The sequence below is a fragment of the Hylaeus volcanicus genome, chromosome 6 (genome assembly GCF_026283585.1).
Source record: "Hylaeus volcanicus isolate JK05 chromosome 6, UHH_iyHylVolc1.0_haploid, whole genome shotgun sequence".
Classification (NCBI taxonomy): Eukaryota; Metazoa; Arthropoda; class Insecta; order Hymenoptera; family Colletidae; genus Hylaeus; species Hylaeus volcanicus.
In genome coordinates, this window is record NC_071981.1 from 21637106 (window position 1) to 21659510 (window position 22405).

General features: G+C 41.1%; 3 protein-coding genes across 21 annotated transcripts in view; 1 reads left to right on the plus strand and 2 right to left on the minus strand.

The window, feature by feature from the left end:
• Positions 1-22405, plus strand: part of LOC128878272 (calcitonin gene-related peptide type 1 receptor-like) — a 113879-nt gene that overhangs the window by 74121 nt on the left and 17353 nt on the right. For 14 of the 18 annotated variants that reach the window (XM_054126340.1, XM_054126335.1, XM_054126348.1 and 11 more), the window contains one exon: positions 2874-2984. The exons of 2 other annotated variants lie outside the window; for them this stretch is intronic. In XM_054126340.1, the coding sequence (XP_053982315.1) occupies positions 2874-2984 (111 nt within the window). Of the gene's footprint in view, positions 1-2873; positions 2985-16206; positions 16329-22405 lie in introns of those variants that run through there. 2 more of the 18 variants (XM_054126349.1, XM_054126350.1) reach the window with 2 other exon arrangements.
• Positions 3019-9107, minus strand: LOC128878267 (uncharacterized). 2 transcript variants are annotated; one of them, XM_054126326.1, is made up of 2 exons: positions 8571-9107; positions 3019-7520 (listed from the first exon to the last, which is right to left on the minus strand). In XM_054126326.1, exon 2 carries the CDS (start codon positions 7512-7514, stop codon positions 3885-3887), a length of 3630 nt encoding a protein of 1209 aa, XP_053982301.1. In that variant the 5' UTR covers positions 7515-7520; positions 8571-9107; the 3' UTR covers positions 3019-3884. The 2 variants fall into 2 exon arrangements, with proteins under 2 accessions (XP_053982301.1, XP_053982299.1); XM_054126324.1 differs by having other exon boundaries at positions 3019-7523.
• Positions 9845-16239, minus strand: LOC128878268 (esterase FE4-like). The gene is made up of 8 exons (XM_054126327.1): positions 16034-16239; positions 12408-12696; positions 11665-11850; positions 11250-11452; positions 10892-11048; positions 10431-10748; positions 10219-10363; positions 9845-10091 (listed from the first exon to the last, which is right to left on the minus strand). The coding sequence occupies exons 1-8, from the start codon at positions 16211-16213 to the stop codon at positions 9929-9931; spliced, it is 1641 nt and encodes a 546-aa protein (XP_053982302.1). The 5' UTR covers positions 16214-16239; the 3' UTR covers positions 9845-9928.

The following is a 22405-nucleotide window of genomic DNA, read 5'->3' on the forward strand; positions in this document are numbered from 1 at the left end:
CCTAACTTCGTGAAAGGTAAAAACTGCTGTCTGAAAAGTCTGAAATTAAACGTGTCATTTTCGTGATGAATGTTCGTTTCTGGATCGTTTCGTGTTTACGAGTAAGGGATCCTTGGAAAATGATTCAGGTGACAAAATAACAACAATTTGTTATCAACAAGACGCGCCTGAAAAAGAGAGATTTTCTTTTCTCGATTACCGAGAACTTGTTTTTTTACTTCTTCTGCTGGAAATGTAGTTCGCACTGGAAATAATAATAATAATTAATCCGAACGTTCAATCTTCAATGAAATCGTGATTACAAAAATAAACACGAACGATGAGTTTTCCATTTTGGAGAACCCTTTATTTCAAGTGGAAGGAGCTGTAGCGCCGCGGAAGTACTTACTATGGTACACACCGACTCGGGCTAACAGAATTACGGCATCAAGTTCGCCGACTGACGTGAAACTTTAATAAGTTCTCGAGAACTTGTCAAAACGTTTACGCATTTTTAATACAATTAAACGCGGTCCCGTGATCAATTATACGCCGTTCGAACTTGGCTCGTTAATCGAGTTAAAAGCGTCCTTATCGTTAAGACCGTGTCGCTGGTCCGCAGCCATTGCAAGCGCTTATCTCGCCTGTGCAAGCAGTTCCATCGACTTATCATTCAGGATCCACACTGTTTCTGGTTTCTGGTATCCCTATTACGGGAACTCCAAAGTAGATCGCTTCCTGGGTACCCGTAAGACCGCAATGCGATATAAACACTCGCGTGTTTTTGTGTTCTGCGAAGAATAGGATCCGATCACTCTAAAATTCTATCAACTCATCAAAATTTCTACAGAGTTCAAATTTTGTCTCGAAATTACTCGAAGATTACATAATTTAACACTTGTCCTTTTTTTTTTTTTTGTAACCTCACAAAATTCACGAGTCCTATCCAGATTAATTTTCATTATCATCTGACGCCTTCGAAATCAATTTCTTTAATTTCTCGACGAAAGTCCTGTCGCCCATTTCCGGGCACCTAACACGCCATCGTACGATTTGATACTTACCGAGGTGAATATACGAGCTAATCGAGTTTACTTGGTAAAATAATAAAAAATTGTAATGCTAAAGAAAATAGTTCATGTTTACTATATGATTTATTTAAATCATATCGATAGTTTACTATATGATTTATTTTGATTTACTATTTACGAAGTTCACGTATAATTAAAACTGATTACGAGGACAAAATTATCGTTCACGAAGGTAAAACTTTTGTCACGTTATAATTGCCTGGAAGAAAACGGTAGGTTTGTTTTTATGGTATGTAAAAAGGACACAAAGCATTGTAATTCAGCATTGTATTGCTCATTAGCCAAAAAATCTTATCAACCGTAAAAAGTAATAATACGTTAAATTTCTTTTTTATCAACGAGGATTTGACAGAAATCCTCATAAAAGTATGAGGGTCGCAGTGATGATTCACTGACTGATAACGTTATCAACTTTTAAAAAGTAGCAATGAGGAATTATTATACTGATACTAGCAGAGATTCTACGTATTCAGGATTGCTTCTATAGTCCGTATTCGGAGTTTTCAGATTTTTAAAGGGTTTCTCGTCGAGCAATTTTAACTTCCTATTTAGCTTTAATGAAAATATGTCAAGTGGATTTTATATAAAAGGAAATATCGATCAGAAACCGTATAGCATGCCCATAGACACCGATTCTGTCGTTACTCTCGTTCGATCCGATATTTTCCGCGATAACAAGGAGTCGGAGAGCGTCTCTATTTAAGATATGTCGCAAAAAATTTATCTCGCAACATGGGAATGTTTACCTGAAGTGATCGTCGAGCACATCTCCGTTTGTCGACATGTAATATTCACCGAGAGATTTGTCGTTTCGTATCGAACACGTAACAATTAATTCGTGCATTATGAGGGAATTCGCGGATACATGCGTCGGACATGTATATTGTTACATTTCGTTGCATTCGGCGTGTACCACCAAATGGTTTCAATGAAACTCGTATTACCAAGGGAGAGAAGGGGGATACTTCGTGCACGTTGTATGCTTGTTTCGAGAATTTACGTTGAAGGAATTAACTAAAAATTTTCCGAAAGCATTATAATATTCTGCGAAAGTACATCTACCACTAAAAAAGAAGGAAAATTTTCTTCGCAACGTAAATGCAGCGAAAGTAGCATTCCGTGCGTAACCAGAATATTACAGGAGACTGTTTTCATTACCATCGTGAATCTTCGTGGAAGAATTCTCCAATTTGTCCTCCGAACCGACCTTTATTGCAGTCGACTATCTCGAATTAAGTCGAGCCCTGAGGCGCGATTCGGAAGTGTCCACCACAGTCGTTCTCAGGACAAAGGGACATTGCTATTTTAATTAAGCCCGCGTGACAGCGGAGAAAGGAAAGAATCAGTGCATACGTCAGGCGACGGTAGTCTCGAGACATTTCAATGAAAAGAACACCGGATATTACTTTCTTACAATCACGGACATGCTAGAGATGAATTCTGAACATTTTACGAGCCTGATAAAACTCACGAAGATACGTGATATTCGATGACGTAGCGAATACAATAAATCACATATACACGAATAAAGAGTGTTTAACGGTCAACAAGCTGTAAATTTCCATAAATTTATTTAAGTTACTTGAAATAGTAGCTGCAGTTGAGTTTTAAACATCGAAATAGTAAACTGTTACCATGCAGAGTACGTAACTGTACGTGATTGTAAACGTACAATCGAATGAAATAAAAATAACGTTTAAACAAAAACAAAAGAAATTTGAATTAATCAGAAAGCGAACAACTGAAAGTGAAAAGTATCCGGTTCGAGCAAGCATTTCACGATGGATCTTCGTTTCTTTCTAGAGCCCTACTGTCCAATCACGTTCGACGGATGGTCTTGCTGGCCAAACACCCCAGCTGGAACAACGGTCTACACGCCATGCCCAAATTTCATCACAGGATTCGATGGATCACGTGAGTGCCTTAAAACCTCTCGATAAAGGATTAAACACAATAACGATAACATTTTGCTCGCCATGAACTTCGGCTTTTAATAAATTCCAAATGTATACATACAAAAAATGTTGTAGAGAAACAATCTTGTTCCATCGTGTGTATCAAATCCACATATCGCTTCGCAATGCAATATATGTACATATCGTAATAACATTAAATAGTATGTTTAAGTGTGCGACAAACGTTTTGCGCTCAGTAGAAAAATACGTTCGACGACAAAATAAATTGCGGTATCGTCTGTTTTTCATCGAGTCTTTTAGCATAAAGGATGGGGGTCATCCCATATGGAAATCATAGCTGTATTTGACAATTTTCTTTTCGAAAACAATTTACTTAATGGAACATTTGTTTCCTGGAGTTTATTACACGCGTATCGAGTAATGAAAGAGTAATTATTAGTTAGATATTATTTAATGAAACCATTACGAAACGATCAGGGTTCTCGGGTATGATTAAACCTCGAATAAAAAACCAGGCATTTTCATTTTCTACAATTTGAAATTGCTTATAAAACGCTCGGTATTTTATTTCAAATCTAACCAAACCTATCAGACAGTCGTTCGAAAAAGACTTGGCGCGCAATGGTTCCAGCATCGCTACTTTACCTAAAAGAATCCGAATAAAAATTATATTTTTATTATTCGATACACGTATAACAAACGCCAGCAAACAGACGATCCATTAAGTAAATCGTCTTTGAAAAAGAAAATGTCGAATATAGCTCCGTTTCTCATGGTTACTCCTCCTCTTAAAATAAAAAATACCAACCATTCATCACGGTTGCTCGGATGCACATTAAAAGTACGCTGCACCCATCGATCGATTGTTCCGTTCAACGAATTCGTTCGCGAACCTAATTCATACATCGGGCGAGTCATCGTACCCGGTTTTGTTAAGAATATTACACATAAGACTCCTGATCGCCGGATGCTCGCACGAGGTGAACTTCCTTACCAACTGGTCGTACCTGGTCACGTAGTCCTTAGAATTAACAGGAGTTAACAATTTAACCGCCATCAACGTAGCCTCGATCGATCCAGTCTCCGCGAGTCCTTCGATAATCCCCAAATTACTGTCCTCCGACTCGTAATCTTTGAAAGGATTCGACAGGAGGAAGTTCCAAAGCGTGTCGGATACAAAGAAGAGGAACAGTGGCGAGAAAATGGCGATCAATTCGGGCAACTTTTGGCCCAACTTAGCTCCGAACTCCTTGGGCGTTTTCACGGACATTTGTTCCTTCGCGAACACCATCAACAAGTAAGAGGTGGCGTCAGTCTGCGGCGTGAGGACGCTGAGGAACATCTTCATCGTCTCGTCGATCAGTCGCGGATCCACGTGCACGTGCATGGCGAAACAAACTAGTTCGGTAATGATTTCCTGAACGGCGTGATTCACGGGGAAAAAGTGCGATTTTTTAGGGTGCGGTACGTTCCAACGGTTCTTTACCGCTTCGACGAAGACGTTGGAGAAGATCGTCATTCGAGAGTACAGTTTATCCTTGGCTGGTAGCAGGAACGCGACGAGCACGAACGTTCCCGTGGGCCCAGAGATGTCCTGTTCGGGATGAAAAAGAAATCTTCGTAGGAGTTGCTCGATGAACTCTTCAGGTAGAAGATTGCATATGGCCTCGTTGATGCTTTGCAGCAAGGAGTTGATGTTCTTTGTGACAGTCTCTTGAGGAACTCCAGCTTCCGCGAAGTTGTCGATGGTCTTTAGCACGAGCTTGACGAAGTCCTCGAGATAGTCATCGGGTATCTTAGAAATTGCCTTGATCACGGTGGGCATAGCGTCCACGTCCTTCGCCGTGAAGGTGGATATCATTTGACTCAGCAACGCCCACGTGGCTGGTCCGGGTTCTTCCCGAAACAAGTCATTAGCTTTATTAAATAGAACTTCTCGAATGGAGTAGTGCTCTTCGGTTTTCCATTGCGAGAGGAGAAAGTCGTGCAGCTGGTCGCGCGACGCTACCATGTGCATCAACCTGATTCCGTGTTTTCGAACGGACACCCTCTGGCTGGTCAACATCTTTGCGAAGTTCGTGACTGTCATCAGCGAGGTCCTCCTGCAGACGTTTGTCAGAGCTAGCAGAGCGCTCGACAAGTAGTCACCGGCGCATAGTTTGCCTATAAGCGTCAACGGTACCGGGGGATTCGCGAATTTGATGCCGGAGATGGCGTCATGCACGAGGAGATAATCACTCTGAGCGTCCTCGTGGTGAACATCGATCGTCTTCTCTTCGGGGATCAACGGCTCGATGATCTTTGTGAACGTTTCGCCGTGTACGAGGACAGCCAGGACCTTCAAAGCCATCCCCTTCTTTCTCTTCGTTAAATCCTGAAGACACTGCTCGACGAACTTCATGGGGATGTCGTTGTACCAGCGCGTGGATCTCACGAAACGTTGCCGGCCCACGCAGTACCAATGTTCCTGGCACTCGTCGAGATACTCCTTCCACTTGGACAGAATGCTTTCGGGGTGCTTCTTCAGCAAGGCGAGAGCCTCTCCTGACTCGATGTCGGCGATGCTCGCAGTCTTCTCCTCCGCGCAGAAACGCTTGCAGAGTTCCTTCTCGTGCTTTTTCAGCAAGAATCGAAAACTGCCGGTTAGATAGGAGGCAGTCTCGTCGTTCCCTTGCATTATCCTCTCGATCTCCTTCACCAACCAGGGATAGTTGTTCACGGACATCCGTTCTATCCGAGCGTTGTGCTTGTGGCTCTGGCTGTGGTTCACGTGGTGCTCGTTGAACTCGTAGATGGAGCTGCAGAGGTCGTAGATTATTCCATCTCTGTTCTTCCAGGGAGGCTCGTTGGAGTTGTAGGATTTCGAGAATACATCAAGGCAGGCGTCGAGGCACATTCTCTCGTATTCAGGGTACTTTCTGAGAATATTCCAGTGTCCAGTGGATCGCGAGCTTTTCACGTCTACGAGCACGCTGATGAGCTGATCTATAGGTTGGTCGTAGATGATCCTGTAGTGAATAGCTGCCTCGATCATCCTAATCCCGGTTATGTTCATAGATGTCAGCTCCTTCTTCACCACAGCTCGCATGATGACGTCCATGAGAACCGTCCAGTGATTGCTGCTCATATGGGGAAGATCGTAGAGGCTCAACAAGCACTCGAACACTTTCATCAGGAACCACGGTTGTTCGTTTTTGTGTCTGTCCCTGGTGTACGTTAACACGTCCAACAAAGCGTCGTCGTCCTTGTTTACTCTGCAGGAGTAGATCATTTGGCAGATCAGGGCCGCCCTGCACTCCATCTCCGAGGTCTTCGCTATCTCCTCCTTGATAATTGTTAGCGATTCCTTGGTAGGCAGGTAACACCTCCAGCAATGCTTATAATCCATCCTGCTAGCCGTGTTGTCCCCCTTCTCCAGCTTGATCCTCGCTTGTCTGATTCGATCCTCGGCGGGCAACATCCTCATCAACTGGAACGTCACCCTCTCCCAATCGTCGAGGATATTTCTCCCGTATACCCGGCGATACGAGTTCAGGAATAGGTCGAGCTTCTTCTCGCTCGGATAGTACTGTAAATAATCCAACATCTTGTCCGCGTCGAAGTCCAAGACGCTGCATGGGAACAACTTCCAGTAAACGGACTCTATGAGCTTCGCGCTGACCAGTTTCAACGGCACCAATTTAATATACAGCTTTGGTTTTTGTCGAAAGTACTCCTTGCCGTTCTTCAGGAGAGCCTCCGCGGCCTTGTTGCTGAGACGAACAGCCGGTGGAGATTTCTCGTGCATCTCGTACAGCTCGACGAACGATTTCAGGCGTTTCTTTACCAGCGCACCCAAGAAGTCTCCGCACCCGTGAATGTTCACTGGGTGGAGGTTCCTGGTGTTACGGTCTGGGTTTGGCTTGCTCAATCTTAAATATCGTACCACGAAGTCGGGGTTCTTGTGGAAGATGGTGTCCAAGAGCTTGCGACTGAGAACGATCTTCCTTTCTACGATCGTGTTGTACATGAAGGTCTCGCTGCAGGCTGGTAGCAGAGGCAACGCTTGCTCGAGACCGTAAGAGCCTGCGACCGCGATGAAGAATTCCTCGGCGAGGGCGGACTCCTTTGGCGCCAGACGGATGGCTAGGGTCTTTATAATGCGCAATCTAGTGTTCAGGGTAACGTAGGGGAATAAGTGGTCGAAGAAGTATCGGACGTTGGTGATGGTCTTGTTGGTTCCGTCGAAGAAGCTCGAGGCTTGCAAGGCTTTGTTTACTATTGTCGCGTCCTCGGATTTCAGAGCCTCGGCGATGGCGGTGTAGATGCTCATGTTCTTTGGGTCCTTCTTGATCAGCATCTGGGCAGCCTGTGCTTGCACCAGGGGCATGAGTAACTGCGGGATTTTTTCTGATTCGATGATTCCTTCGAGACTGTTGCACTCCGCCAATCGTTCCTTCACCACTTTCGCTATCCATTTGTACTTTTCGCCGGGTGTCGCGCCGGGTATACCCTGAATGGCGTCCAAGTAAGGCGTCTGGATATTCATTTTCCTCTGCTGAACAAATAAGATCGAACATTAGCAAGGTATATTACTTGTCGATGCATAAAATGAATAGTTATTCGTCTGGTCAGTTAATGCGATGTAACGAAGTAACAGCGTGGACACTCGTCCGACTTGTTTTATCAGTGAACGTGTACGAGGTAAGATAATTTCGCAACATTGTGCAATGTTAATCTATATTACATTTTTTTTTTTCAACGATTTAACAGGTCGTAGAAATTTTATTTCGATCGTGAGAAAATGTTCTTTTACTTAATTATGCACTGTTTAGATTAGCGTAACATTGTACCAGCGGACTCGTGTATCGAGTGGATGATGCAGATTCGACACAATCGAACGTCTCTCGATACATACATGAGTCACCTGCAGCAACAGCCTGTCTGTATAATCTTATCTAAACCGCTACTGTTGTGTGGAATTTGTCGAAACAAACACGTCTGTTACGCGCGATTAGCTCATACCACCGCGTACAGAGCGACTCGTGGGACACGTTACAATTTTTTCCGAAATATTTTGAAAGTGTAGAAAGTATTCGTACATCGATGAATTTCCAAAAAAAAACTATGTGAAATTGTAATTTATTATCTTCTTTTTTATAAACAACGATATTCTACACATAGAATACATTCTACACCCACTGCACATAGTTCCATTAATCAAAAACAAAATAATACGAGGTGTCCGGCTGATGCAATGGAGTCAGTGTCACCGAACAAAACAATCGCGACGGACGAACGTTCCTTATCGTCAAAACCACTCTCCAAGAGTATAAACATTTACGTTGTATTCGTCATTCGATTCCCATTGTTCGAAAACCTCCTTTCTGTAACATTCTCGTTAACCCTACCAAACAGTTGAAAAAAAAATCTGATCGCGTGACTTTGTTTCTGTACACAACCAACGACAAAACGAAGCCTGCGAAACGTCACGTATGCACGCGAATAAAGGAATAATTAATTACTTCGAAACGTGACAGAGGAAACGTGTCACTCGTGCAGTCTCGTAATCGAACAACAAAAATGCCGGAGCGGTTGTATTTACCTCGGAAATGGTAACCGGTGAACAGCGAGGAAAACGATCGTCGATCGAAGCCGTCCGATAATTTCGTCCCAATGGTTCCCCTTCCGGTCGTCGGACACTTTATGTCCGAATTGATCAAAAATTTCCTGCGTTTTATCGTTGACGTTTCACTGAGAATTTACGTCGGCCATAATTCGAGATATCGGGCGCGCAACCAGTTCGCGACAAAACACGGACGGTCTGTTCTCGAGGTACAAAACGAAGTTCGGTCCGCGTTGACTAATCTCAAACGTCACGTCACCACGTATTTACCCAGCCGCTGCGTGAGTTAGGTTAGGATCGCGTAAGCCGTGCCCATTTACGAAGAACAACGTAAATACTTGTCGAGGCAATGCTCTTGGCCCACTCCGCGATGCTTCGACTCCTCGACGAAAACTTTGTTCGCTCGCGATACCGTAATTCGTCAAGACAATAGCAAAAACACACCGGACATTATCGCTGCCGCGAGCAACTGATCAGCTGCGGCTTTGCGCGCATGCGCGAGCCTTCTGGCGGCCTGGCACGAATCCAACTTCTCTTCTTTCTTCGTTTCCCGCAATCGATGGATGAGTAAGCGCAGTGTTTGGCCTCAAACGCATTCCTTGCTGCGGGAAATTTATATTTTAAACCTGTGGCGTCATGCGATGGTCTGCACGGAGCTTCGCGCGAAAGGACTATTCGATATATACGCTAGGACACCAAACCACGAGTTATATTGTGGTTTGTTTCACTGCTGCATTTGTACAGCCACGATGAAATTTGTAGTACGATTAATTAAATGCGAATATATAGCCTCAAGGGGAGAACGATAAATCAATGTTGGTTTACATTAACAGAAAATAATACTGTGACTGTATATTCAATAATTTATAACTGTAGTTTAAGTACAAATATTTACTAGTCGTTAGGTTCGATTACCAACCTTCTGAATCCTCAACTATTATAGTGATCTGGATCTTCGTTATAATGAGTCTATATGGATGATCGTTACAATTTATTTATACAATATATACGATGTCCAATAGTCGACAAATTTTGCTTATTGTTGTTCTTCTATCAGATTACAAGTGTAAAATTGAAATTAATTTCATACCCTCCATTTCATTACGTTGAATAATAATGAAACACACAGATTGCTCCAATATTTAGTTTTACAACCAATGTGTGCTCCTTTAGAATGTACGACCGAGAGGAATTATTAGAGAATCGATTATCTAAATTTTGATTCTTGTTTTATTTAAGTAGAATTTTACACATTTGTTCCGCCTATTTCACTGGTATTATTGATTAATCTCACAGGCATGCGTATATACAAATTACAGATAGCGAGAAATTAGTAATCACAACTTGTTCTTCATTTTCTTCCAGTTGAAGGTGTGTTCGTCCAGTTTGTCAGTTTTCATCTGAAGTTTTTCGGTTATCTCTAAATAATTGTATTCGTTGCCTTTGCCCATGGGTTTCCAAATGGTCGAGATCAGATTTGTGGTTACTGGAGTTGGATTCCTTAAATAAAAAAGGATACGTATGAAATAAATGAATTAGACTAAAGGTTCATGGGATTTCAGAAAATTCATAATTCAGACAATTTCAGAGAATTCATAGGATTAAATCGAAATTACGCGTCGCATACCCAGTTTTTGCAAAGTCGGTCCACATTTGAGTGAAGTACTCTATGACTTTGTAGTCGTCGCTTCCAGGTCCCGGTGGTTTCATGTCCGCCAGCTTAATCACGTGTGGGAAGAAGAGGAAATACAGATCTTCGGCATGTGTCGTCCCTGTAAATAATATGCATATCAATGTGTACTGAATTAAACAATAATAGAGAACAATTGTGCACCATACCTGGCAAAGTGACTTCCAATTTTTGTTTCATCAACGACTCGCCGGTTTCGTAGCAAAATTTGTAAAAGTACGTATTCTGGGGGTACTTCTCTCTTAAATCTTTGGCCACGTAGTGAATACCTTGAAGGAACGCCATGTCGCTTTGCAAATCCGCATAGTTTTGCAATGTTTTCTCGCCGATCGGTTGATCGCCGAAATATATACGCTTCAAATCTTCGATAGAAACACCGTCTTTCTTCAGCGAGTCCAGTGTGCTCGGAAAGATGGTGATCTCGAAATTGTTGTTGATTTTCTCGTAGTTTTTAAAACGCTGCAGCGCTGAAAATATATAAATCAACGTTACAACTAAAATTCTTAATTCAACAAAACAAGCACTTTGTGTAATAACAAGGAAATAATAGCCAAGCTCGTTCGGTTAACTGAACTTGAGTGAAATGTAGCAAATGGTAACGTGAACTTACTCGTAACCAAGAAGCTTCCTTCGTTACCATTGTGACCAAGCAAATAGGGCACGCTAGGAGCGTCTTTCATTAGAACCGTTGGATGTTGTGGAATAAATGGGTTCGGGGATTTATCGTCGACGGTTGGTCCGAAGAATCCAAACATAGTGAACCTGTCCTATAAAATTAACGATGAAATAGAAATTCAAGAATTAGTAAAGATACCATATTAACGTTAAACGTAACGGGTATTAAAATAATTATTTCACAAGTGCAGAGCGGTAACAGAGGTGACAAGTGTAAAAAAAATAGATTTTCAATTACGAAAACTGAATGTTTTTGTTAAGTCGCTATACAAAGTAGTCGCATTTGGCTTTACCTCTGGCGTGAGAAGTTGACACTCGGCGACTATGATTTCTAGCGGGTCCAACGTCGTCAGATATTCCACGGCTGCTTCAATATCGGTCGTCTCTTTGCCTAGTTTGGCAACCAGCTGAAACACGGACTCTTTTGAGTTCTTGGCGCTCATGGTCCAGGGATTCAACGCCACTCCGCTCTGCGCTATCACTTTGTGAAACAATCCTGCAATCCAGAGTACAGCGGACTTTTTATCTATATAGATGTTTGTTTATTGGAAAATTTCCTTTTTTCGACGAATGTCTTTGTATCAAGGAACCCAGGACGTCCTCCTTGATCTTAATGTTAGAAATAATATATTCTGACGAAAGGCCCCCAATTTCGATCTAAAATTTAAATTCTTCGAGTGGTTCTCTCATCGAAATCTCCCATCTTACCTCGAGCCATGGGCGATATGCTGAGAAAGTGCACCGAGGCAGCCCCAGCACTCTCTCCGAATATCGTGACGTTCTCTGGATCACCGCCAAAGCTCGCGATATTATCCTTGACCCATCTCAGCGCCATCACTTGGTCCTTCAGTCCTTGATTACCTGGAGCCATTTCGTTCTGTGTGTTGAGGAAACCTGCAACGATTCGAACGAATAATTTGCATTCTCTATCCACGTGAAGCTTTTTCCATTGGCGAAATAAAGGAGTGACGCAACGTAATTGCAATTTAGCATAGTGCTGCTGGTGCTGCTATCGCTGTGTTCGGTCTGTCGCTGTCGGGGAAATAGTTTGGATCGGTGTCTCTCAACCTATCCGGTCTAAACGCCCACTTTGTCAGATTCGCTTTTTGATCCGCGCACTTTAAATTATTGAAAGCTTAAAATTTAATGATGTAATAGTCGAAATAGCTTAGTTTAGGGGTTTAGTGGGTACTAGGCTCAGCTGTTGGGGAGCTAGAGGGTACTGAGCTCAACTACATCATACTAGATGATACTAAGCTTTGCTACAGATGCCTAAAGGGTACTGAGCTCAACTATGGTAGACTAAAAGGTAGTAAGCTTAGCTACAGGGGGCCAGAGGATACTGAGCTTAGCTAGAGAAGACTAGAGAGTACTAAGCTTATCACGTTGAGAAACGATGGTTTCGACAAAACTCATTACATATAAACGTTAATACTTGTGGAGTTACCCACCCAATATCCCAAGCCTGTAATTAATGGTGACCAGGACGATGTCCTTGCGAATGAGATAATCGGGCCCATAAATATAGTTGTCGCCGGATCCTTGAACAAAGGCACCGCCGTGCACCCAGACCATCACAGACCGCTTCGTGGCTGCGTTATCCAATGGCGTGTACACGTTCAGATACAGGCAATCGTCGCTTCCGACCACTTCTCGTACAATGAAGTCGAACTGAGCGCAAATGTTGCTGTACTTGGTGGCGTCCCTGCATCCGGTCCATGGCTCGGGAGGTTGGGAATCCTGGGTAGAAATAAACTATTCGTTAACTGTCGATTTGCTTAAAGGTCAATAGTATTTTTTTTTTTACTCGAAAGTCTACGTTCTCCTATATATCGATGTAAAAACTGTCGCTCGATCATGTAAGGGGAGAAGCCAGGAGCATACTTACGAATTTTTTTGGAAGCGAACGAAAAAATGTCTGCTAACAACTTTTAGGATAATCGAGGGAACGTATCCTGACGCGTATGCCGAAATTGTTGTATTTAAAAATATTTTCAATTAACAGAGTTGCGTCTTAATCTTGCGAGGGTTGAATTTTAAATGGACGAATTCGATCTTTTTGTTCTCTAATCGAATACAAATAAGTCAAAGCAGTCTCGATCCGTGGATCTATTTCAACGTACAAACACGCTGCTTCGCTTCAATATTGTAGATATACCTACATTGTCATTGTCACAAAACTGCAGACTGAAAATCTTGTGATATACTCAAATTGCTAAAATTGTTACGTGAATATATAGCGATGTACATGTCGTTGTTTGTCCACATTTGTTCAATACCAGTTGTATGTGTATTACATGAATGGTAGCAAAAACGTGTACGCTACAATTAACCTCTTTACGAATGTGTAAGAAACGAATGTGTTTATCTCCGAGCAATTACATTTGGGTCCATTTCTCACCACCAATTAGTTTTCCGTTACGGGACTGCGATTGGGATACATTAATAGCGTACAGTATTGTACGTTACATGCATCGATAATAACGGGGAATTCCTTCGCGAATGAATCTATGAATTTAAACGTTTTCTTCATCTTGCGCGTCTGAACGCCGTCTCCTGGATTGTATGCGTCTTTTTATATTCGCAGTTTTTCAGTTAGTTTCTTCTTACGCAGCACCTGTATCGCACTTGTACGTGAACGTGTAGGATAAACCTGTTGAATGGTATGCCGACGATTGTGCGAAAAGTTCAAGTCGGGAATGTCTGGATCTACTGAATTCTTCTGACTCAAATCATCAGTCTCTAAAGAACGAATTAAAGACAAATTAATTAAATAAAAGTAACATTTTACATTCCATGCGAGACATTAAATTGAAACTATTATTATTTAATACTTATGTACTACGCATAGCTTCCATTAGATTCAGAAAAATGAACCTGCGAGTGAAAACTAAAAAAGAATAGTATTTCACGTTTTGTGCAATAACCAATTTATTTAACAGTGATACAAATATCACGTTGTTTCGAGGCACTTTCAGGTGAATTTGTTCTACTCGATAGCCGTGATAGTACCGGAAAAAATATTTAGAATACTATACGTTCGAAGACAAGAATTTTGGAACAAGCCCTTGAAATTTATTTTTAATCGACTTCGAAAAGGAGGAGGTTACTCAATTCGACACGTCTATATATATCTTTTTTTTCGACTTTGACATACAAAGATATTATTCTTTTCGTCGGAAATCGTATTGTTTAAAATGCAGAACGTTTTTGAGTGGTTTTCAACCGAATTGTTTACATATAAATTGATATAACATATGTCTGGTATCGTATTCGAGTCTAATTTCTCGCACGATTGACCTGAATATTAGAATTTATTACTCATCGCGTATTATTCGAATCAAACTTTCCATTGAACGTTCTAGAGATCTGTAACAATATTTATCGCGAGCAAAATTTCCATAATACTAACGAGGACACGCTATAAATATCTAACTAGAATAGAAGGAAAAACCAGATAAGGCATTCGTTGGAATTGTCTTGTCTGTGTAACCAAGGAAATGGGTCTTTGTAATAAATGCTTATGTTGCATCGAAGATATGAAACTCGTATGTCTTGACGTGCAAGACAGGCCTTGGCATAGTTCTGATAGGAAGCGTTGAATTGTAATAAATGTATCACGGCAAATAGCGCGATAACCCAAGTAACGGATAACAAAGCACGCAGAAATTACTAGAGTCTGTTTTCCAACGCGTTGAGTGTACGCCTTGCGTTACTAAACGTTGAGTTTCTTATAAATTTATTCGACCATTTTATTTTCCGTGTAGCTTATCATTAAGCAGAGTAGTTTATCGTGTTCATTAATAGTTGAGATACTTTCTTGTAACGTTGATCACCTAAATTTTTGTTCAAGATTCCTACTATCAACAAGCATTAAGATATATAAATCATATGTATGTTGTGTGACTAGCAAAAAGCTTGTAAGTAAGAACAGTTGGATAAATGTAATTTACGAGTATGGTTTAATTAGCGTACATAAATCAAGTTCCATGTTTGATACTTTTTGTTTTCGTCGCTTATTTACACAGCGTTAAGATAACCTTTAATCACAAAAATCATTGTGATTAAAGTACAGAATGTTTCTGAGTTCACCGATCTCATTTTTTTTTTCAACTTATTTAATTAAAAATTAATAATTAATATCCTGCAACAACATGCTCCATTTAAATCTCGATTAACATTTATTTGAAACGTTGAATGCCCAACATTATACGAAGACGTCTAAACTATTTACGACCATAATAATTAACTACATATATCAGCTTGCCGATGATCAGCATATAAAATAAAACGGTCGGAGAAATCCACTTTCACTTAAAAAATCATGTGAAAATCACAAAGTCCACTGACACAATCGAATATCTAACGACACGAGGCACTCAAAGAAGGTTATCACTAGCATCTATTGGTGTTATCATCCATGAAATGAGATGTGACATTGAGCGAAATCAAGATTGGGAACCATTGGTCACTTCTTGTTGTCAAGTGATGTCACAGTGGTTATCTGTGTAACTTTCGTATGTCCGCCAACGACAATTAACCTCGAATCTCAACAAAACGAAGATTGGGAAGCATTGAACTCTTCGAGTCGAGCAACGTCGCAGTCGTTACCGATGTAAAGTTTTCAAGTCCCTCGGCAACAATTCACCTCGGACCGTCAGCGAAACAGAAATTGGGAACCATTGGTCTCTTGGACTCGTGCAACGTCACAGTGGTTATCTGTGTAACGTCCGCAAGTCCCTCAACAGCAATTTATCTCGGATCTCAGCGAAGCAGAAGATTTGGAGCAATTAGCTCTCGGTCTCTTGGACTCGTGTAACGTCACAGTGGTTATCTGTGTAACGTCCGCAAGTCCCTCAACACCGATTCACCTCGAATCCCAAGAAAACGAAGATCGGGAACCATTGGTCTTCTCTTACAGTCGTTGCGAATGTAAAGTCTCCAAGTCCCTCGGCAACAATTCACCTCGGACCGTCAGCGAAACAAAGATTGGGAACCATTGGCACGTTGGTCTGTTGGAGTCGAGTGACGGCGCAATCGTTACCTATGCGACCTCTCCGAGCACGTTAACATTCACCTTGAACCTGAGCGGACCAGTGGGAGGCTTCGCGTACGGGATCCCACGAAAGGCGAGGTATTGTTCGCCATAGACGTTGTCCTCGACCACGCCGCGCAGCTGCCCCTGCTTCACGTTCACTACCGGATTTTTGCACGCCATGTGATACGCCTGGACGCAAACTTGTCGGAGCAGTAGCATGAACTAATCCGAGGGCTCGCCTAGCAGCGAGGTTTTAAAGTCTTCTGCAACTCGGAGTCGTCGAACAGCCGTAGAGGAGGGGATACGTGATGGCCAACGCGTGGAAGTATGCTCAGTTTGTACTGTGTGTTTGATATGCCTACAATGTGTAGTTATATCCCCGCCACGGGGCGTATTTACATGCCAAGAGTAACGGTTAACGCGTTTCCTTTGTAAACAAAGGCCGAAGAACGTACGTAGGTCTCGATAAAATTCCAAATTTTACTCCGAAAATAAGTTAGCTCGATTAACTTTTATGATACCGTCTGATTTTATAATTGAAGGTTTCCGATGATATTAATACACCTAACGAAGACGAGATATAATTATTTAAATGGTTGTTTCAGTACCTCGGTCTTCTCAACGTTATTTGAGAAAAAGGTAATGGTTACAATTTTTTTTTTTCTGGATATCGCTGCATCGAAACAGGTTTGAATCCGGCTGCGAGGATTCCAAAGACGTTTAACGACGGTCACGTGTTCTTCAGCATGAAGTAATTTCGCCGAGAAGGGATAAAGCTTCTCGAGGTCGTAATAATGGTCATCGACGCGCGAACAGATGTCGAGTAGTCGCGTCAATCGAGTACTTGAATGTCTGGAGCGAAAGAATAATTTAATTTCAGGGATGGATCTATCGCGCCCCAACGCCCCAAGGAAGACAAAATGACGAGCTTCTTATTTTATAATTATTTTAAATTTAACTATTACTCAGAAGCATGGAAAAAACAATTGTTTTATCTCTGAAAAATAACGTGGTTGCCACGAATAAACATCGATAAGTAAATTTATCTTCATCAGAAAAGCTCAGAATTAACGGCACGATACAGATAGCGAAAAGATTGGATGATAAGCGTAACAACAGTTTATAAAGGCTGCTTCAGCCTTTACCTCAGCCCGCTGAAAAATATTCGATTCATTCGTAACGGACAAGTTGTACTTACTTCAAAGGCTGAAGCGACCTACTTGTTGCGCGATCCTTTTCACTCAGAGTACATTTTTCCTTATCTTTTTTTTCTGTCGAGTTTGGGAGACTTCAAAAGACGATCTTTTATTAAATTTCTACCGAACACCGTGTCGTTATTGCGTATTTTCATCCTAATTTTCAGTTCTTTTTATTTATTTAATATATTCATGTACTCTTCTACAGTATAGAAGTCTCTCTGAAAGTATAATGTTATGTTTTTCATAAAATATAACGATATTATTTCTATTTAAATCGTCCATGAATTGGAACCATTTTTGTGCAAATATCCACGAAAAGAATTTTCTCGCCTTTTCAGGGCGAATTGGAAAATGACGAAAATTTCTGCCAGAACTTAAAGAGCAACTAAACAAAATTTCACCTAGAAATAATCAAAACGACAGTAGTTAGAGAGAAATCGCTGACACCAAGATTCTTTATATCATTGATATTTATTCACGAACAGAATAAAGCTTCCTCGCTCTTTCACTTAAAAAACAGAGAAAAGGTGCGAAGATGTTCGTTGTACCGGCGACGTTGTCTGCCGTGGCCAGTGACGGGCGCCAAACGATATTAACTTCGTCCTTTCGTTCCGCGAATAAGACGTCTCTGGAAAACTGACTCGAAGCGACAAGTAGCAAACTCTTTCCCCAAGAAACACGAGATGAAAATGCGGGTAAACTGAACCGTCCCGTGAAAATCGATACGCGGCGAACGAAGCTATCCGTTACCGTTCCCATTCGTCCACGAATCAACCGTCCGTGTTTTCCCCTTTTTGATTCGAAAATAATTTCGGGTATCCGGTGTCCCGTATTTAGTTTCCTTCCCGCGGAAACTCGACGGCGAAATTTCTGACAACGTGTTTCGCCGCCCGACGAAGATTCTCATCGAGTTTCGCGATCCCAGCTCTCCCGTTTCCGCCGATCGTGCAGCGAATTGCACTCTGACCTAACGGCTACGCCGAATCGGATATTTATGTCGACTTAACGTTTCAATTTGGAGGGAATTGGGACTCCGAGGATCTTTACAAGTTTGGAGAATTGGTGTACTATACAATTAAAGAAAAGTAACGAATTACGAATTTTGTTAAACTTCCAGTAAGTCTGATTAAAACGAATCTCGCATCCTATGAATCAGACAGATAATAAGCTTCGAAAAAATATTTTTCGTTGTTCGTGTCGTTGCACGAATGTGCACTAGTGGCGAAAATGTGGAGGGATGAAATAAAAACAAATGGCACTTACTATACGGCCATATATACGCACAGTGATAAGAGGTTAAGGGTCGTAAAACTGACCGTTTCGTGTACGGTATTCTTAGGTTGCGGCAGTCGTTCGCGTTTTGAGTAATGTGTGGTCTTTCAGAGGATAGAGTCCATTCGCGAGGGGATTCGGTTGTAAGTCTCGGGGAAACATAAATACAGTTGGCGTAGGAGGAAGATATCCCAAGAGTTGACCGGTGTTATCCATCGCGGGTCGGAATGCGCTGGGGGACGAGAGTGAGAAATAGCGAGAACGAAAGAGAGTCAACGAGATCGAGTGCAAAACAGTAGGTGATACGGTTTACGCGATAAGGGCGATTTCCGCGGAAGAATAACTGACCTAATAATCGCACAGTTCTGGGAAAAGGAAAGTGTTCCATCCCCCTCAGAGATACATTGAAACAGTCGTTTAATGTAATTTATCTGTTGGCTCTCGTTTCTGCATCGAATTGATTAAAATGAATAGTATCATACGATATTCATACTTTTTCCATTTATATTCATTCATTTAAACAAAATTAATTTTATTCCGAATTATAGTTCTAGTCTTCCTCGATGAAATACATTATAAAGTCTTTTCATATTTTAATTTCAGTGAATTATTACTCGGTAAATTCTTTTTACGATCCACTTTACAAAACTGCAATATTCAGTTACACAATTTCCGAGGATGGCTCCACTTTACAAAACTGCAATATTCAGTTACACAATTTCCGAGGATGGCTCCGAGAGAATAATTTCAAACGTAAAATAAACAATAATAGCTTGCTCGCGGCTGAAAAATTATTATTCTCTGATATAAACACACAACGATGCGTCCCAACAAAAACTTTCACGATGAAATGATTACGAAAATCGGATCTCTTATCGAATTCATGGCGCGAAAGTTGCGCGATATCGCGATAAACTTAAACCCTTACGGATCGAATGCTATCTAGCAATTTGTAACGCCGTGAAATGTCGACTAGAAAAGGAAAGGAAAATAAAAAGTCTAGCCGCAGAGATCGCGCGAAATGATCTTCCCGCATTTTCTTTTTGCGACTGCGAGAAGTCACAGCCAAGCATATCGGAAATAAAAGAGCAAAGTAACGAGAGTACCCGGAGGGTTTTTGCGACACGACGGATACGAAGGAAGAGAAAAGGCGGACAACGGAGCGTTAAAGTCGAGGATCTCGATAAAACTTAAAGCGGAAGGATAGAAAACTCTGGAACGATGATAATTTAATGTTTCCGAATAGTATAGATTCTAGGACGGAAAAATAATTATTAAGAGGGGCAACCGACTGAAGAGATCGAACCTTAAGTGCTTTTAATCATTATTTTTTGCAAAGAAAGATTTCCTCGAATTTTCTGTTATCTTCGAGAATATTTTAGGTATATCTTCAAATACATTTGGTAATTTTTTCGATTCATCTCACGCAGAAATCTTTCAGATATTTTCTGAGATATTAAAAGATAATCATCGATAAAAAGTTGATACATCGCTATGCCGAGGATTTCGAGCATTTTTCACCAAGTTTTATCAAGAACAAATGGAAACAAAAAAATTGCACCATCCTCTACGTGGAATAAATCTAACGTTACACGAACGATCTAGAAAAAGTTCAATCTCATCCATCGAGAAGAACTCTGCAAACGTGAATGCGAAACGAACGATCGGTTTCAAGCTTTTTACCGAACGGAAGTGACTTACACACGTGACTAGGGGATTTATCTTGCCTCGGGTCCCCCATTTTTATTCCTTCTCGGTCGATTGGTCCGGCGAATTAGTCGAATCGAACCCACTAATTCTCAGACGTGAATCAATTGTCCCCTCGATAATGAAAATCGCCCTGTGGGATATTTATGGTTCGTGGAGCAAAGTTCTTCTCGGTTATAGACTCGGACAAAGAATAATTTCCACATTTTTCTACGAAATACGATGCATCTCATTTTTTGTATCAATCGATATTGCAATGTCAGGAGATAGAATCTGGCGCAGGTATTCTAGTCGCGTATAAGGAGCTCCGTTTCAATCATTCTGCTAAAATAAATTGCAAAATTATTGGTGATACTGACTCTCGTAAAATTCGAAGAACGATAAGTAACGTTTTTATGACAAATGTATCCTTTCAGAAACAGTGACTTCCAATCAGTAATAATCTTGAGTGATTGATGATTAAAATTAATATGATATTTTAAGCCTGATAAATTCGCATAATCGCACCTAACGTAAACCAGATTGAAAATAAAATAGAGTACGTTCTGCTATCGATGTTATCAGTAAGTTTGCCACCATATTTCTTCTCCTCTTAGTCGTGACAAGTTAATCAAACGAAATCGAAAGGTAGCTGCAACTGAGAACCTCGACTGCCAGTCAATTCTCCTTATCGTGCAGTTCTTTTTCTAGTAGTTAAATCGAACCGCGGAGTTCTGAAATTGGGCGTGACACGCGTTGCACGTATTTTCGTTCTAATCATGCTGACGTGTCGATGACTAATTGAAAGCAACAAGTGGTCTGCAAGAAGAATGTTGTATTATACATTGGGTACGATTCAAGGGATCTATTTACTTTATTGTTACATAGAAATTGATTTTGTTCTTTCCTTCACGAAGATGAATATTGAAAAGCTAAGAAATACGTAGATCGGGAGTTAGAGCATCGCGGCGATAGACATTTCTATCATGAATCAAAAAATACCAAGACATTTTCATTAATGGCGCATTATCGAAGAATAATATTAACCCAATTGACATCGCAAACGTAACTTCAATCGCGTCGTGAATAATTTACACATACTTTTGCATTCTTGTGTACATAGTATGCTTAAAGATGCGTCAACCCAATTGAAAAGCAACCAGTATTTACTCTTCATCAGGGTCCACTTCATCCGAAGGCCATGAATCATTTAAATTCTACCCGTTAGCATTGCGAATGGCGCGTAATCATTCGCAAAATGCGGAATGTTGAAAGTCCGAAGAATCGTCTGTACACACGTCGCGTGCATTCCCCGCGACGGTAAATCACGTTTATGGGTAAAATTATGGCACGCCATGGAGAATCATTCCGGGGACTCGTTTTGCCATCGTTTCGCGCGCTGATGCATATTTCAGCGACTTCGCGAATGTATTTCCGGTAGCTATAAATTTCGAACAATGAGATCGTACTTCTTTGTATGCCTAATTGCTCTTAAAAATACTTTTCGCAATATTTTCCCAGGCACAGTGAAATAAATAAAACTCGAATAAAAGTCTTATTTTTTAAATGTTGTAACACGTGTATCGTCGTTGATATTTTACAGATTTTTGCATTTTTGAATAGCCTCTAATTCTATCGGAGGAACTGTAATTTCATGTAGATTACACCGTGCTTCAATTTCGACGAGGTCTCTAAGGTCGACAGCTCGAAGTGATTGATACGACGCGAAACATTTCATCTTTGACGAGTAAACACTCAAGCACGATATTATATTTATTTTGTATTTCCTGTACGAGTTATCACTGCCAAGGCTCAAGCACCTCGCGGGTATTAACTATCAATAAATAACTCTTTCACAATGTTCATTAACGTTCGTGTTGAATTATTCCTGGTTAGAATCACCTTCTGCGAGTTTGCATATAAAGTAATTTTTTACTTGCGTATGAATCTATTACACGTGCACTCGTCATAATTGATAAAAAATAAATCGCTTCTCAATATTGCCAAAGAGTAATGTATTACAATAGACAATAATACTAGAATATGCCTACGAACGCGAGTTCTATGATGAAAAACGAAGAATTGGAAATCGACAGACACTCGTCCGATGATTGCTATTCGCGAGGGAGGTTAGCGCGTCGTAGCAATGATCGACACAGGTTTTAAATAATACACGAGCGCAAGTTTAACAGCACCAAGCAGCCTGCGTTGCGAACTGAAGTGTAAGGGTAAAGAAAACTCGTGTAACTCACTT

Bases quoted from the DNA above. Each gene is read 5' to 3' on its own strand.
- LOC128878268 (XM_054126327.1), bottom strand. From the start codon at position 16,213: ATGCTACTGCTCCGACAAGTTTGCGTCCAGGCGTATCACATGGCGTGC. The intron at 11,851-12,407 runs GTGGGTAACTCC...GAATCGTTGCAG, and splicing joins TTACAGGCTTGGGATATTGG to GTTTCCTCAACACACAGAAC. The intron at 10,364-10,430 runs GTATGGTGCACA...TATTATTTACAG, and splicing joins ATTGGAAGTCACTTTGCCAG to GGACGACACATGCCGAAGAT.
- LOC128878267 (XM_054126326.1), bottom strand. From the start codon at position 7,514: ATGAATATCCAGACGCCTTACTTGGACGCCATTCAGGGTATACCCGGC.